General features: G+C 38.8%; 1 protein-coding gene and 1 long non-coding RNA gene across 2 annotated transcripts; one reads left to right on the forward strand and one right to left on the reverse strand.

Annotated features, from left to right (window-relative positions):
• The first annotated feature begins 318 nt into the window (after positions 1 to 318).
• Positions 319 to 6912, forward strand: LOC136447357 (uncharacterized). The gene is made up of 9 exons (XM_066446188.1): positions 319 to 432; positions 1700 to 1822; positions 2121 to 2221; positions 2619 to 2822; positions 3069 to 3327; positions 5105 to 5205; positions 5315 to 5503; positions 5874 to 5919; positions 6399 to 6912. The coding sequence occupies exons 2-8, from the start codon at positions 1711 to 1713 to the stop codon at positions 5883 to 5885; spliced, it is 978 nt and encodes a 325-aa protein (XP_066302285.1). The 5' UTR covers positions 319 to 432; positions 1700 to 1710; the 3' UTR covers positions 5886 to 5919; positions 6399 to 6912.
• On the reverse strand, positions 413 to 5469 carry LOC136447358 (uncharacterized). Its single transcript, XR_010757715.1, has 3 exons — positions 5364 to 5469; positions 2584 to 3280; positions 413 to 947 (listed from the first exon to the last, which is right to left on the reverse strand). It is a non-coding gene; the product is annotated as an uncharacterized lncRNA (long non-coding RNA).
• Positions 6913 to 15629: the final 8717 nt, after the last annotated feature.

The following is a 15629-nucleotide window of genomic DNA, read 5'->3' on the forward strand; positions in this document are numbered from 1 at the left end:
AGTGACAAATCAGCACTAGACTGGATCAGACCAGATGATTTCATCACCACGAAGATTCAGAATTTCGTCCACAACGACTATGTGTTCCTGCTGCAAGCAAGAGCAAGCAGATGCTTAGGACTACAGAGCTGCTACACTTTGAGGAACCCATGCATTCTTCAGCAAATAACAAAAAAAGTCACAGTATGCAGCTTGACAAACTAAGAAAAAAAACACCTTTTGGACAAAGAACACATTACAAACAAGATGACGGTGACCTCAACCAAACTCTGGGACCAGCTCTGGTTATCCTACAAAAGCTGGGTCCCAAGTTGGTGCTATGGATAAGGAGCCAATGGTTCAGCTTATCTTTCCTACCATGGATATCAATTCTTTGATGGCCAACATGAAGAGCAAGATATGAAAATGACAACAACAGCCATGAGCAGTCAGGTAAGTCATTATTATATGTACATCAAGTTTGATAAATAAAAATGTGAAAGAAAAAGCTTTCAGGTATAGCTTTACAGTCTGAGACCCTTACCTTTTTACAGGTACAAAGGTAGGTGTTGAAAAAAAGGCTATTCCAGTAACCTAAAATCCAAAAAACAGGATTTTATCAAACCAATAGAGTTCACAGGATACTGTAAACATAAGCATTTCTAATTCAGTTAAAAGGTAAATAACAATATCATAGCAAAGAAACAAGTTCAAAACTCAGTCTGCAAAATACCCGATACAAAATCAATCACAAAAGGGCAGCTCCTTTTCAATCAACCCCATTTTTAAGTAGACTATTCCGTCGGTATTCATCGGTATTTGTCGGTAGTCATCGTAACTCTTCGGGTCTTTCGGACTTTGGGTTACTTCGGATTGGTTAAGGTCACTTCCTGTGTAAACGCCCTCCCCGCGAAAACGGCTACCGCCATCTTGATACTTACTGCGTTTTTCATAGTCGTTTCCAGCATCTGAAAATTACGTGGTAAGTCATTAGTAGCCAAGACAGACATCGACAGGAACAAAAGATGGAATTAATTGTTTGCCCTCCAGCATTTGAAGTTGTTTGATGACCAAATAACCTGCTTGCGTGGTTGTTCCGAGCGCAAAGACTGCGTTGACTTCAAATAGTCATAATGGCTACTAGCATGTTTTCAACTTTACCGGGAAAGATGTGTTTGGTGAATTTTATGCAAATTACTCATTTTAGAAACCAAATTCTGCTTCAAGTACAGGCATTAGAACTTTTACAGTCTGAGGCTAATTCCCTGGCTGGTTTATATTGCAATCAAAAGTTGTAATCAATTACACCAGAACTGCTTGTCTAGTCAGACATTCTATCAGTTTGGCTTTGATCTATGTCAAGTTCTTAGGCAAATTTACCGAAGTGTACTTCATTTTGCATGCACTTAACACTGTTAACTCCAAGTGTGTTGAAGAATTAGAATATAACATGTTGGTTCAATTTTGATAGTATTTCCAAGATGCTACTTATGAGAATACAAAAAGGAAAACAGTTGCTTTAGAAATGTCTCAGCTGGGAAACTTACTTAGACTTAGATGTGCATCATGTTAGCTTGCACAATGGATGACAAAGCTCACTGTAGAACACGAAACGAATAGGCAAACCCTGCATATTAAATATGACTCCCCGCACGTGTATACTGTATCATAATAGAATGCCATTAGACAGAACTAAGAGAGATCTTATACGTTTTGATAGGACGGTGCAAGATGGCTCTCAGCGTGCCCCAGAACTCGAGGGTGGGACGCCTTACCCTCTCACTTAGAGGAGATGTCATCTATGCACCAGTGGATGACCACTGGATAAGCTTACCACGTTCCAGTAAGTAATGTTTGCCTAATATGCATGCACCATAGAACTTGAATACTTTGGAAGATAGAAATAGAATTTACTGAAATGAAATTGAGTTGAACTGAAAACTTATGTGGTTTAAAAAGCAGGCACAATTGAACTGTCTTTCCTATGTTGTTTTAATTAAAAGCATCACTGCGAATATCACAAGTTTTAGATTATCTAATTGACGACCATCTTAGGCATTCTTTGACTTTATGTATTGTACCAGTCTTTTGCTCAGATTCCAATATCTGCAAGATTGAAACTAGAAATTTCCTCTTTCTAGTCCGGCTGACATTTTACAATAGCGCTGAGCAGAAGATCCTCATCAAGAGGGTTGTGCCCCATGCCACTTTCAAGCAGCTGGTCCTTTTTAATGCCACAGAGGTGAGTACTAGAGAAAAATGTGATTTAAGTTTCATCCTTTGGCAATAAGATTAATTCAAGAATGAACACAAGAATCCATTACGGAAGGAATACCAGATTCTGAAGTTTGATTCTATGACATCTGTAATATCTATATACATATACATGAAAATGCTCCTAACAGTTGTCTACATTTGGGTGGAGAGTGCCTACTAGTATATGTGAATGACTATAACCTCCTCAGTCAGACAGAAGAAGAAAAGAAACTCTTACAAATGTGCAATTTTGCATTCAACACTGCACTGATACCACTTTTTCAAAAAGTGCACTAGATGTTACATATCTTTGTATTTATAGGAAAAAAAAAAGATACTGATACTTACCAAAATGTTACTAAGATTCCTTCTTGCTATTCCAGATCTTTGCAGCAGAGGCAATGACCGAATTCGTCCTGCAGTATAAGAGCTGGACTCCATCTGGAGACACAGTGTTCTCCACCGTGGACCTGGACCAGACAGTCAGTGACTTCCACTGTGTGCTGGACCTGCAGGTAGTCCAGGTGAACCTACAGGGTGACTGGACATGGTACGTGTCCAACAGGGGCTTCATACAGACAAGAAAGGTGAGAAGGCTTGGATTTTCATGCTTTAGAAGATAAGTAAAATACTGACTATACATGTATACCAAACAACGTTATCTGTGATTGATAATTCTTTAATTTTCAAAATAGTGTACTTGTTTCATAAATAAAGGAAACTAAAAACTTTGTGAAGGGACCAGCAGATTTCAAAATGCTCTAACTGATTTCTGTTGGAAAGAAAATGCTGTGCTCATATATCTTACAAACATTTCTGTGATTCTTCAACAGCAGTTCCAAGTTGTCTCAGCAGCTCTCCCTATCCAGATGTTGGCGCAGTGCAGCAGGAGGTCCTGCAGCATTCTCCACTCCAGGGACTCTGCTGTCTTCACCATGGTGAACCTGACCCGAAGCCTGGTCCTGTCTCATCCCTTCTCTATGATGAACCAGCCACAGGATGATCACCACCAGTCTAACACTCCGGCAGAAATCCTACAGATGAGCTACACCGACAATGGGGACATTTTGTCAACACCTTGTGCTCACGAAGGTAAGAACCATTCATGAGTAATGTGGACTGTACAAACCTCAAAGTCTTCAATGATTCTACTAATAAATGATACACATGGTTGACCATTTAGGCATGGTTAACTCTACCAATGTAGAAAGGTTGAACATTATTGCCTTCATCAGGGCACAGTTAGAACTGTACTTCTGACCACCTTTGCGTAAGGACCACCTGGCCACTTTTTTGGTGGTACCTTAGATTATTATCTTCGCCGAGTACTTGTACTCGGAGAAGATTATGTTTTCGGTTGAAAAATCTGTTGGGTGGGTCTGAATGTATGTCAGGAGCATAACTCAAGAAAGCTTCAATGAATCTTTATGATTTTTGCTAGGTGTGTAGTGGTTGTGTAAAGGAAGGTCAAGTTCGAAAATGGTTTACCTTGCGTTTTTCAATAGTACTGCAGCGGACTTTGCATTTTTTTGTGTTTGTATGTAGGCAAAAAAAGTGACGGAAACGTTGATGGATCTTCATGATTTTTTGCAGGTGTGTAGATGTTGTAGAAACGGAGGTCAAGTTCAAAAATGGTTCCCCTGGTATTTTCCGTCGGTACTGCAGCGGGCTTTGTGTGGATGTGTATTTGTATGTCGCCAGCATAACTCGAGAAGCTGTTGATGGATCCTTATGATATTTAGTGTATGGGTAGGATTTACAGAAAGGAAGATCAAGTTCGATAATGGGCCTTCTAGCGGGTACTAAAGGTACTGCAGCAGAGCTTCAAAATTTAGGGACATATTTTCTGAAAGTGCTATGGTCATGATTTTTGTGTGGTAGATAGTTCATGCCACAGAAAGTAAGTTCTGTAAATTTTGGCCCCCTAGCGGCTTGTTAAGAACTGCAGTGGGTGTTTTTGTTTTGACATTTGGACATGAATAACTTGAGAAGGGGTCGACAGATCGTGTGATGTTTGGTATGTAGAGAGCTCGGATGGTGCTTTACAATATTAATGACTAATTATGCAAATAAGGAGCTAATTTGCATAATTAGTAAGGAAAGTTTGTTAACCCAATGCCTTTCAATGGGACATGGGACAGTGTCAGGTCATGTAAAAAGATAGCCTTGCATAAACGTACATGTAGGTGAAATAAATAAACAATTCTCCAAGCAGAGGTGTGGGTCCCGCTGGTTTTTGAAGCGTTCAGTATAAGCATTTTTGTTCAACACGGTTGGCGACATACCGAAATAGGGACAAAATAGAAAGCCTGACTAAAAACACCTAAAAACGTGCCAGATTTATTCTATTCATATGTATTGACTGTACTTTTTCATCATCACTTTCAACTTTCAACACTGCCATATCGAACCTTTGTGGCCCATATAATATCAACATACTCACATTTTTTCATGACCAGTTATAACATATATCAGCACACTCTACACATATACTAGTCCTGTACCACCAGATGATTTTTAACCCTATCTAGACTGGACTCATTCGCCCAATCATAACGTCCAAATGGTATGGTGCATGATCAAATTTGCAGGGGGTGATAAGCACGTAAATATTAATCACTTTCCATAATAAGCCTTGATTATTTGGCGAAGATAATGTGTTCGTGGAACTCTAGTTTTCTCTGTTTTCAAAGTACAAATGTATAAGAATCCTGTCTATAGTGACCACCTGTCTTAGTTTTCTTCAAGTGCCTAAAGTGGTCGCTATAAATACGTTTGACTGTATTTGATACAATGTACACGGCAGTCTTTCTATGCTTCAATACTTCAAGTTGCTGTTAGAGTAATATTCTTTTTCATTGTTCAACAGTTAAGGTGACTATCTGCACCAAAGAAGGACGGAGACTGTTGACAATTATGGTCATCGGAGAGACAAAGTTTGAAGACCTGGCTGTGAAGAACTGTGCCCAGGTAAGCATACAAAAAAAACAGTCTCCAACTTTGCTCATAGCTGTCAACACTAACCCTCCAACACTGATTGTCGGTCATATTAATCTATCTAATCATTTTTTGCCCGAAGATCTGTGAAGGACTGAGAGTGACTGAGTTCACTTTCAAAACCCTCTCACCTGCTGGTCCTGACTTCCTGAAGTCTAACATCGTGGTGGGAGGGTTTGGGCAAGAGGTGAACATCATTGCCACGGAGGTGGGAGATGTGCACCGCTGGTACTGGAGAGTGTGCAATGCTGGCTACCTGGAGGAGAGGATGGTGAGTTGATGAGAAACTCAATTCATCATTCATCATACACATTCTGAAGGAAAGTTGAACTGTAGTCTCCAACACAGTGGAAAAAGTAGAATTATCCAATTTTTTTACCGAATAGCAGTTTTGAGTCCTTGTCAAGGAATGGACAATGATCTATGCATGGATTTAAGTCCATGACTGACTTCCTCCTAGGCATGGATTAAAGTCCAGTTTCCCCATTGTCTTGTGAATTTTAACTGCCAACACAGATGAACATTCTGACTATTACCACCGTATACGTATTGTGTACATTGTCAAGAAAAGTTAACCCCCAACAGTTGTTTTCTTGTGATTCACATGACTTATTTGTGGTGCCTTTCTTTTCCTTTTACAGTATTACCACTAGCTATAGGATGGCCCAGGATAAGCAGTAAGCAGCAGTAAGTACATGACATTGTACATACATTCAGTTGTAAAAATACAATCCAAAAGAAAACTGACTCAACCCACATGTGGCAGAGATGGTCACTTACAGGGGATCATTGTTTTATGTTTAGACCCCGTTCAGATTAAGCCTATTATAGCCAGTTGAATTAAATCAAAGAGTTGCCCGGCTAATTTAGCTGGCTATTTTAGTCTGATATGAATGCATATTAACCAGCTACATAAGGGTTTTAGCAGGGTAAACCAAGGAGGTTAAAATATTTTGTTTCATGTGCAAGGTGGAATGTTATGAAATTTCAACAAACAAATGTTATCCTGACCACTCGCTTAATCCAGATTTTATCACCTACATGATTGTATGTTTCTCATTAGCTGTTTCATCAATGATTAAATAAGCTGAATGCCATCAGTTTGTACCGATTTGTTAGAACAAAGACCACATTTCTAATGGAGCGTTCCGACCTTTATTTTACAGATAACTGCAGTACCCTAGCGGAGCTTGGGTTCACAGCAGAGAGTGGGGCGGGGTTGATCGTCGGGGGCAGCGGGAGGGTGGGCCGGGAAGCTTGGGTGCGCATATGCAGTAAACAAATGCTAGAAATGTTGCATTGAATACAAATCTTGTTTCCTCTGGAACAAAGTCTTAAGTTATTTGTTTTATCCACTCTTTGTCTTCCTTGACTAAACATTGTAACAACAAACTTACTGGGGGATCCATTCCATGGAGCTTATGTTAGCTAGGAAGTCAAAGTTGTGTTGTTAAGTAGATAATTTCTGATTAAGGGCAGCATATGTAGAAGCTTACAGAAAAAAAAGCATTGCTCCTTTTTGAAATGGAAATTCCACTTTTCTAACGTTGTCACAATAATATTTTCTTAATATCATATACTATATAGTGCCTTGGCAAAAATTGTGATAAAAGAGCGAGAGTGGAATTCCCAAATCAAAGTGAAAGTTCTTCGTTGTAAATAAAGTTTGGAGAACTTGAAGCAAGGTGTTTGACTTTTACTTGTATTATGTACAAAAATATTTGATGAAAAATATTTACCCTAACATTAATATATTACACCTAAGATAATACTTATGAATGTGAGCGTGGATCAATTAATACTAGGACTGGAAACTGAGGTGATCTTATATATCCAACACATTTCCTTAACTCTCAAGTTGGACCATTAATTTGATAATATCTTGGGAAAAGGAACACTGGAGTGGAAAACAGTCATGACTACAAGGACCTTTCGACTTGCAAGTACCAGAGTTACTAAGCCAGGATTGAAACATTTAAAAAATTGCTTTTTCCAAGAACTATCTTCACATCCCTCGATGCAGAACCAACATCTTTCTTTTTTTTTCTTTCTTTTTTATTTCGCACAGGTAAAAGAATTTTGCATACATATGACAGGTCAATACACATAGTGCCGGGGAAGGTAGAGACCAATGTGGTCTATAATATTCCATCCCCATTTTTCAAACAGAATAAATTACAATGATAAATTAAGATATAGAGAAAAAAAATGACAACTTAATATCGTAACAAATAACAAATCAATAACTAAAAATAACAATAACAAAAAACAAGAACTAGATTATTATATTAAAGAAACAATTACCTAACTGAACACAGAAAAATTACCAACTAAGTAAGAAAGGAAACAATTCGATAAATAATAGCGATGCAAATAACGACAAGCATATATAACAACACAAGTCAATAACACAAAAAATGCACCCAGACATGCAGGATATAAATGAAAAACCAAAGAATAGAAGGTTAAGCAAAGGATTGATTGTTTAAAATGGAGCTTTTTAACATGTTTTTGAATCTCAGTAGTGATTTGCAGTTTTGTAAGTTTTCATGTAAGCTATTCCAAGTTTGCGGGCATCTGTACATCATGGAGAACATTCGCTGCTGTGTTTTTGCTTGTATCCGTTTCAAGTTGTTTCGTTGCCTTGTATTATAATGATGAAATTCCGAGTTGTAGTGAAAGAGACGTTTGAATTGATTTGGTACACAGGAACTATCATTGATTATTTTATGGACAAAAATAGAAGTTTGAAGCTTGTTAATATCATATATAGTCATAACTTTTAGATTACGAAAAAGCGATGAGGAGGGGAATGTGTATGAGACATTTGAAACTAAACGAACAAAACGTTTTTATAAGAGAAGCAGTGGTTTTAATGTTGTGGCGTATGTACTAGCCCATACTATATTACAATATGCTAGGTAGGGATATATAAGACTGTAGTATAATATAAGGAATGTTTTTGGAGATAGCAGATTTACAATTTTTCTGATAATACCTATGTTTTTATAAATTTTCTGGCAAATAAGGTCTACATGTTTTTTCCAAGTTAATTTTTCATCGATGGTGATACCTAAAAAACAAGTGTGAGTTACTTGAGCAATAGGTGTGTTATTGATCGCTATTTTGACATTTTCTTTATTATATTTCTTATTTTTCCCCGCAAAAATAATGAAATTCGTTTTCTTAACGTTTAATGATAATTTATTTGCTTGGAACCATTTGTTCATTTTGTCTAATTCGCGATTCATTTTGCTTACTAAAAATTCAAGATTTGAGTGGGAAGTAAATAAGTTCGTGTCATCAGCAAATAATAGTGCATATATTTCATCAGATACAAAAGCTAAATCATTGATATAGATGAGAAATAACAGGGGACCCAAAATAGAACCTTGAGGGACGCCACAGGAAATTAGTTTTGTGTCTGAAGAGTACATATTATTGGTGACATATTGTTTTCTATTTGATAAATATTCCTTTAACCAGGTGAAGACTAAGCCATTGAAGCCGTAGCATTTGAGTTTCTCCAACAATATGTCATGGTCCACCGTATCGAAAGCCTTCGATAGATCCAGAAAAACTCCAATGGTGAATTCATTCCTTTCTATGGCCGAGGTTATTTTATCTACTAATTTCAAGAGGGTCATGTATGTTGAATGATGTTTTCGGAAACCGTACTGATGTTCGTGAAGTATGTTATTTTCCTCCAGATGTTGCGAAATTCTTTTGTATACTAGTTTCTCCAGAACTTTTGAAAAGACGGGCAAAATAGATATGGGTCGGTAATTTGACAACGAACAAGGGTCTCCAGATTTGAAAAGGGGAATAACTTTTGCTATTTTTAAGTCAGTTGGGACTATACCGGTCTCCAAAGACATTTGGAGAATATGCGTGAGGGGCTCAAGAATGGTGGTGCTGACTTGTTTTATCAATGAGGTGCTTAGTTCATCCTTACCTGGAGCTGAGTTCTTAAGGTTAAAAATAATGTTTTGAACTTCGGATGCGCTAGGTGCATCTACAAGAACAGTTTCATCCCCTACACATCACGGCTCTGGAATAATCTACCCAGAGTCGTCACTGAGTCACCCACACTGAGCATATTCAAGGCCCGATGCAAATCCCACCTGTTGTCCTGATTTCAATTTACCTCCTGTCAACCTTCCATCTATTCCATCACAAATGCTATGTCCTTATATATTTGCATGGTAGTTATTGAGTCCAATGATTTTATACTGTATTATTATGCATTGTATTGTATTGTATTAACTATGTATGTATTATGATAGTGTAATGATTCTATTGCAGGTTATGTACTGTTGTATGTTCGTCTGTATTTGTGGGTCAGCCGTTACCAGCGAGAGCTGCCTAGGCTGACCCAGTGTAATGATGTATGTATCTCATTGTCAATAAATACAAATACAAAATACAAATAGAGTGGAAGTTGTAGGGTAAGGGGAAAACCCTGTATAGGTACCCGTACCCGTATAGGTCCCCGTATAGGTATACCGGTATACCCCATTTGGGGCCCCAAAGAGCCAGGAAACACGCTATGACGGCCGCCATATGGGGCACTCAGAACGGCTGTTTTTTTACGGTCTCCACATTGATATAAGACACAAACAGTTGACTATACTCGGTCAGAAAATAGCTGAACAATCATATTTTACGATCTTTTGATTTCTATGAAGGACGGAGTTTTGGAACTGTGACGGACTTTGTGAAGTTCGTACGGAGCTCCTGTCAGAACGTGCGAGCACCGATCTCAGAGACCTTTCAACTGAACCCATTCTGAAAAGGTTTAATACGGAAAACCTACAGGAAACGCCTCACGCTAAAGACAGAGACCAAGCACGGCATATTCAGACAAATCACGCCGAATGGCCGTAATGTTTGTGTCGCAATAAAGTGGTTACTTTCCGTCTATTAAAGCGGCTAGTTCGCAAATGTGTCATGGCGGACCTTCAGTGCATCGAGAACCGGGCGTTTCCTGTAGGTTTTACGAAGGTTTACTGGCAGCTCCAGCCAAACAGATCATGAGTATTGCATCTGAAGATAATGACATGCGGAAAGGTTGATAGTTTGAGTGTTTTTACTATTTCTTTTCAGAACAGGTTTAGTTGAAAGGTCTCCGAGATCGGTGCTCGCACGTTCTGACAGGCGCTCCGCACGAACTTCGCAAATTCCGTATTTTCCAAAACTACGTCCTTCATAGAAGTCAAAAGATCGTACAATATGATTGTTCAGCTATTTTCTGACCGAGTATAGTCAACTGTTTGTGTCTTATAATAAGTTATAAGTAATAAGTTATATCAATGTTGAGACCGTAAAATACAGCCGTTCTGGGTGCCCCATATGGCGGCCGTCATAGCATGTTTCCTGGCTTGTTGGGGCCCCAAATGGGGTATACCGGTATACCTATACAGGTATACGGGTACGGGTACCTATACAGGGTTTTCCCCTTACCCGAAGTTGTAATACAATGAGAAGCAGCATCCTGCACTACATACATGTAGCTTGCAGCTAGATGTACAAAGGTTACTAGAAGGAGCGACAGGTTGTTAAATGTAATATTATATTACATTACACAACCTGTCACACCTAACGGAGGGTGCTGCAGCTTCGGCATACTCCCAACTTCGGCAGGATTTTTAATTGTCTCGTTCTGCAGAAGTGAGCCATCTTTTTTTTCAGCCACGGTGCTGAATAAAATCGTTAAGAGCCCAACTTCATGCATAGAGCTGTCGTCTGAATAAAACAGGGATTTGTGTACAATTAACTGATTTTGTGCCACGAAGAAAATGTGGCGATAAAAATGTCTACGTTCGATGCAAGGACATTGTGAAGTGGCAACTCTTACATAAAACATATTCAACCGTCGTCATGCAAACTTACATGTTGTACACATGAGGCATAAAGCAAAACAAACACCAAAAAAACATGGGTCTTGGTTAGTTTATGTCGCGATTTAGCTTGTCTGAAATAACGAAATCAACCGCGGCTTCGAATGCCCTCCCCCTTTTACGTCACGGCCATTCCGTTGACCACGATTCGAATGTGATACCTCGGCAGGGCATCTCTGCTCCCGCTGTACATAAGTCAAGTCGGCTCCAAAACGGCAAACCTTATTAATCTAGCTTGACTAGTATACGTCGGATAAACTTGCATTTGATAAGTTCCCGGTAGCAGGTTTGCACTATGTGGTTCCACACAAGCAAACTCATTGATGTTGCAAACGTGTAACCTAACCCCGCATGTTAATTGAAATTGACAGGCCGCTGTTTTGATGTGGGCGGCACAGGTCGGAGATCTCTGAACGCATAAACACGAAGTTCATTGATGTAAATGGCGATTTCTCATTGCTTGCTAAAAAAAAATCCAGAAATTCTTGAATAGCGAGCTCTAAAAACAATTGATGATCGTGTTTAGAATATGTCATAACTTTGCATTGAATTGACCGGAAAAACAAGGAAGATTTGCCGCGTACTTTCTGGTCACATGCGGTGCTGTGCCGAGTGCAAATGTCACGATTTCAGTTTGCGGCGTTACAATGCTTGCTCGGCAGTTTTGGACATACTTGTGGCACATTTGTGACATTTGTGCGTTCATGCTATGGGACCATTTGTATGATATGAAGTTTCTACTCTCATTGCCATACCAAAGAACGGATCGTCAACGTTGTCATGGCTTGGAACGCAACAAGCGGCGTAAACAGTCGCTTAGCCACAGCGCGCCCGGCACCGGTGAAGCCTTACGCACGGTCAAAAATTATTTACAAGAGGGAAGTTGAAGTTAGTTGACACGAAATTCTTCCTTCTGTTTACTTGAAATAGTACCGACGAATCAAAGAGATACAAAGATACTTTTATGCCGAAGTTACGGTACCCTAATCAGAATGGAACAATATGGAACGTTTTAATCAAAACAACATATTTCTGGATTTACCGACTGAGATCGATGGTGTAAATCGTGCACGGACGACGAAAAATCAACTCCACAACGGCAAATCCTCAAACACCACCACTCTAATTTATCATTCGTAAAAACGCAACACTTTTCAGACAACCGATACTGGTGCAATACGATGTCGAACTCATAGATTTACGTCCGAAGTTGCAGCACGCTCCGTTACATCATGAAATGGGCAGTTGAGCAAAGGCTGCTCACCGCGAGGTGTTGCCAAAAATTCTGAGTGTAGTCAAAGGACCTCAAAGCTGTGTGGTCTCTTCAACTGTCGATATCAAAGTACATATCTATTCAACACTTGTGGTTCTTCTAGTCGATTTGAAACCTTTGAGTCTGCCAAACCATGAGATAAGCATTTTACAGAATCAAGAGTCGAAATGGGGAGGGGGGATTTTACAATGACAAGAATTATTGTTAAAAAGAACATGTTACATTGGTAAAATCTTATTAGACTTTGCAGTCATACAAATTAAATGTTCAAGTTTTTTGGGATAATGGTAACAAAAACTTACGGCTAGCAAGGACATTTACTATATGCTTGCTGCTAGCCAAACCTTCCTCCTGGTGTATGTCTTGGCTGTGGAGTAACAGCGACTTGTAGCGGAATTAGCCGAAAGTACAAGTAAAGTAACTGTCGTTTGGGGTGGAAACTTGACTGCATTGTTTCCTACATTCTTTTACACAATCTGTTAAATGATCTTAAATGTAACGGTTATTCATTGCAGAAATTCCTTTTATAGACAAGGCAATATAGACTGGAAAAATGTGACTTTTTTACACTTTCATTTCTATGAAAAAGAATCGCATTTGTGCTTCTCCAAGTTGCTCCCCCATGCTTCTAGTGAAATATCCCAAGTGAAATCCAAGAAGTAGTGAGGCACTTTCAAAGGAGACAAAAGTACATTCGTTTGTCCGTAATTCTTAGCTTCAGTACGAAAATGATAGGGATCAAACCGAAGATGGAGAAGAAGACCTCGATGTTGGAGGTGGAGGTAACGTTAATCCGGTGGGAAAACTTTCAAAGGGGCTCATGGCATGGCCTTGCCCAGGATTTCGGCGTGGGAAAGACCTCCGTTGAAGTATTCAATAATAACGTTATATTATTTAGAGATATTATTTTGTGTGTGTGTGTTTGAGGGTGTTTCTGACTGTCTTTTTGTGTTTCCAAGTATTTATGTTCTGGTGTTTGTTTTTTCGTCAGTCTGTTTGTGTTTTCATACATTAGTGGTCTTGTGTCTGTTTTTGATGACTTCTCAGGGGCGAGCCTAATGGAATTTTGTATTGTGTGCCGTCTGCAACAATTCTAGGAATTGCACAGGAATGTGTCCACAGGAATTTCAGTCGACAGGACGATAACTCAAGAATTCTGGATGAATTGTCTTCATATTAGGTAGGTGGGTAGGTCTTTGTGAGACCTCAAAATGGTTAGATTTTGGCCCCCCTAGCGACTTTGTATGGTACTGCAGTGGAACTTCTGGTTGAGATATCTTGTGTTCTGGACAAGCTATGGTCATGATTTTAAGTGATAGATAGGTGTTGGTTGGGAAAATAAGTCGTGACGTGAAGGTTTGGCCCCCCAAGTGGCTTTTTTTAAAACTTCAGGAGCTGATTTTGTTTCAAAGTCTGAAAGAGAAGACAATCAAAATGGGGTCTAACCTCCATTAACATTTATCCACCGGATAACATAAATCCGCCACTTTGAAAAACAGTGGGTTTGAGAGATCTCAAGTGCAGCACCCCTGAGGTATGCACAGTGTAGATATACAGGACTGCATTATACATGGGGACGTTGGGTTGGAGATCTGTTTGGACATATATTTTCAGGATGGCAGAATTACGTACCCTGGTAGAATTATGTTAACAGATCGTCAGGATTTTTGGTATGCAGATAGCTAGATTTAGATATAGAAATTAGAATATAACACGGTGTATTCCGATCGCCCAAGGCACTGGCCAGACTGCAGGTCTTTGGGTGTCAGCGATGCGAACCGCGGGAGGGCTGGGACCAATTGTGATGCAGAATACACTGTGTTGTATTTTACCTATGTCATACTCACTTAAAATTTAAATGCATTTACAGTACCGGTACTTTGTTCTTAACTAGTGAAGGAAGTAGGCATTGATATGCTTAATCATATTACAGTAGTCCAAATGAATTCATGGAAACAGGCAAGAAAAAGGTAGACAATAGTTGGATTACTTTATTCTTGATTGCACATTTTCACAATTTTTGTTACTGTATATTATCTTAAAATACAATGTACATTAGTTTCCCTTTTTAACTGTACAGGACTCTAAACATTTCACTGCAGTTACATTACCCTACTAGTAAAATAAACTAATTATGTCCCAAAATACTAAATAATTGCAAGTGGAGGAAGCTTGCAGTGCTTTGTAGCTACTATTTTACTGTATAAGCTGTACAAAGACATCATAAGAGATAAGATAAATAAAAAAAGAAGAAACAAAATGCAAGTGTTTTAAAACAAAGAGACAGCTAAGACAATTTTATGCTATCATGGTATGTACATGTGTATAATTGTTGTTTTTCAAATTCACATGCATAGTCTTTGCACAGAACCTTCCAAACTAATTCCACTTATTAAATTCTCGAAGCCCTAAATATATCTACATTTAAAACAGTTGCTATCATATGACGTTATGCAACCATTTTGAAAAACAAACATTGACAGAAACAGAGTGTTCATATCGAATACTGCATTCCATCTTTTGTTGAACTGCAAATTCAGCCCATCACTGCTGTAAAAGAAAGTAGAAAATCAGGATGTTACTACTGCTTAAAAATGTTGACGGTTGAGGATTTTAGGTGAGTTCTGACATTCATCTCTTGTAAGTTAAGTTCTGTTTAACTTCACACCATCCTCAAGTTGTTTGGGATTAAAGTTTCATGATCTGATTTCAAGCTCTGATTCCTGTTAAAAATCAGAGCCACACTGCGCCTGTCACTTGACAGAACTTGGTTGTGCAAATTTGAATTTCTTTGAAATTTTATGATGACGGAAATTTGTACACGATGATGGGAAAAATGATCCTTTGTACTAACTTAGGATCCATCAGTGGGAATTGACAGAAAACTAGTACTAGTACGTTTCTTCTTACCTTCACCAAGTCTTCCTTTTCTTTGGGAGACTGCTGCTGTTTTTGTCCCCTGCTCGCTTTCTGGACTCTACCATAGATAAGAAGGCATAATATCATGATCATTCATTTGTCTTGCAAGGATATAGCATCACCCATTCAACCACAACAGCTGTTCTTCTAATCAGCATATGAATCTAATTCGGGGAATCAAGAGTTGGAAATGAGTTTGACTGATTCACTGTTTGTGTGTTTGCCCCCTTTTTTTAGGCCACGTTGATTTAATTATAGAGAAAACCTTGATACAGTCAAACCTAGCTAGGCAACCAACTTGTGCA

Source organism: Branchiostoma lanceolatum, chromosome 13, assembly GCF_035083965.1.
Source record: "Branchiostoma lanceolatum isolate klBraLanc5 chromosome 13, klBraLanc5.hap2, whole genome shotgun sequence".
Classification (NCBI taxonomy): Eukaryota; Metazoa; Chordata; class Leptocardii; order Amphioxiformes; family Branchiostomatidae; genus Branchiostoma; species Branchiostoma lanceolatum.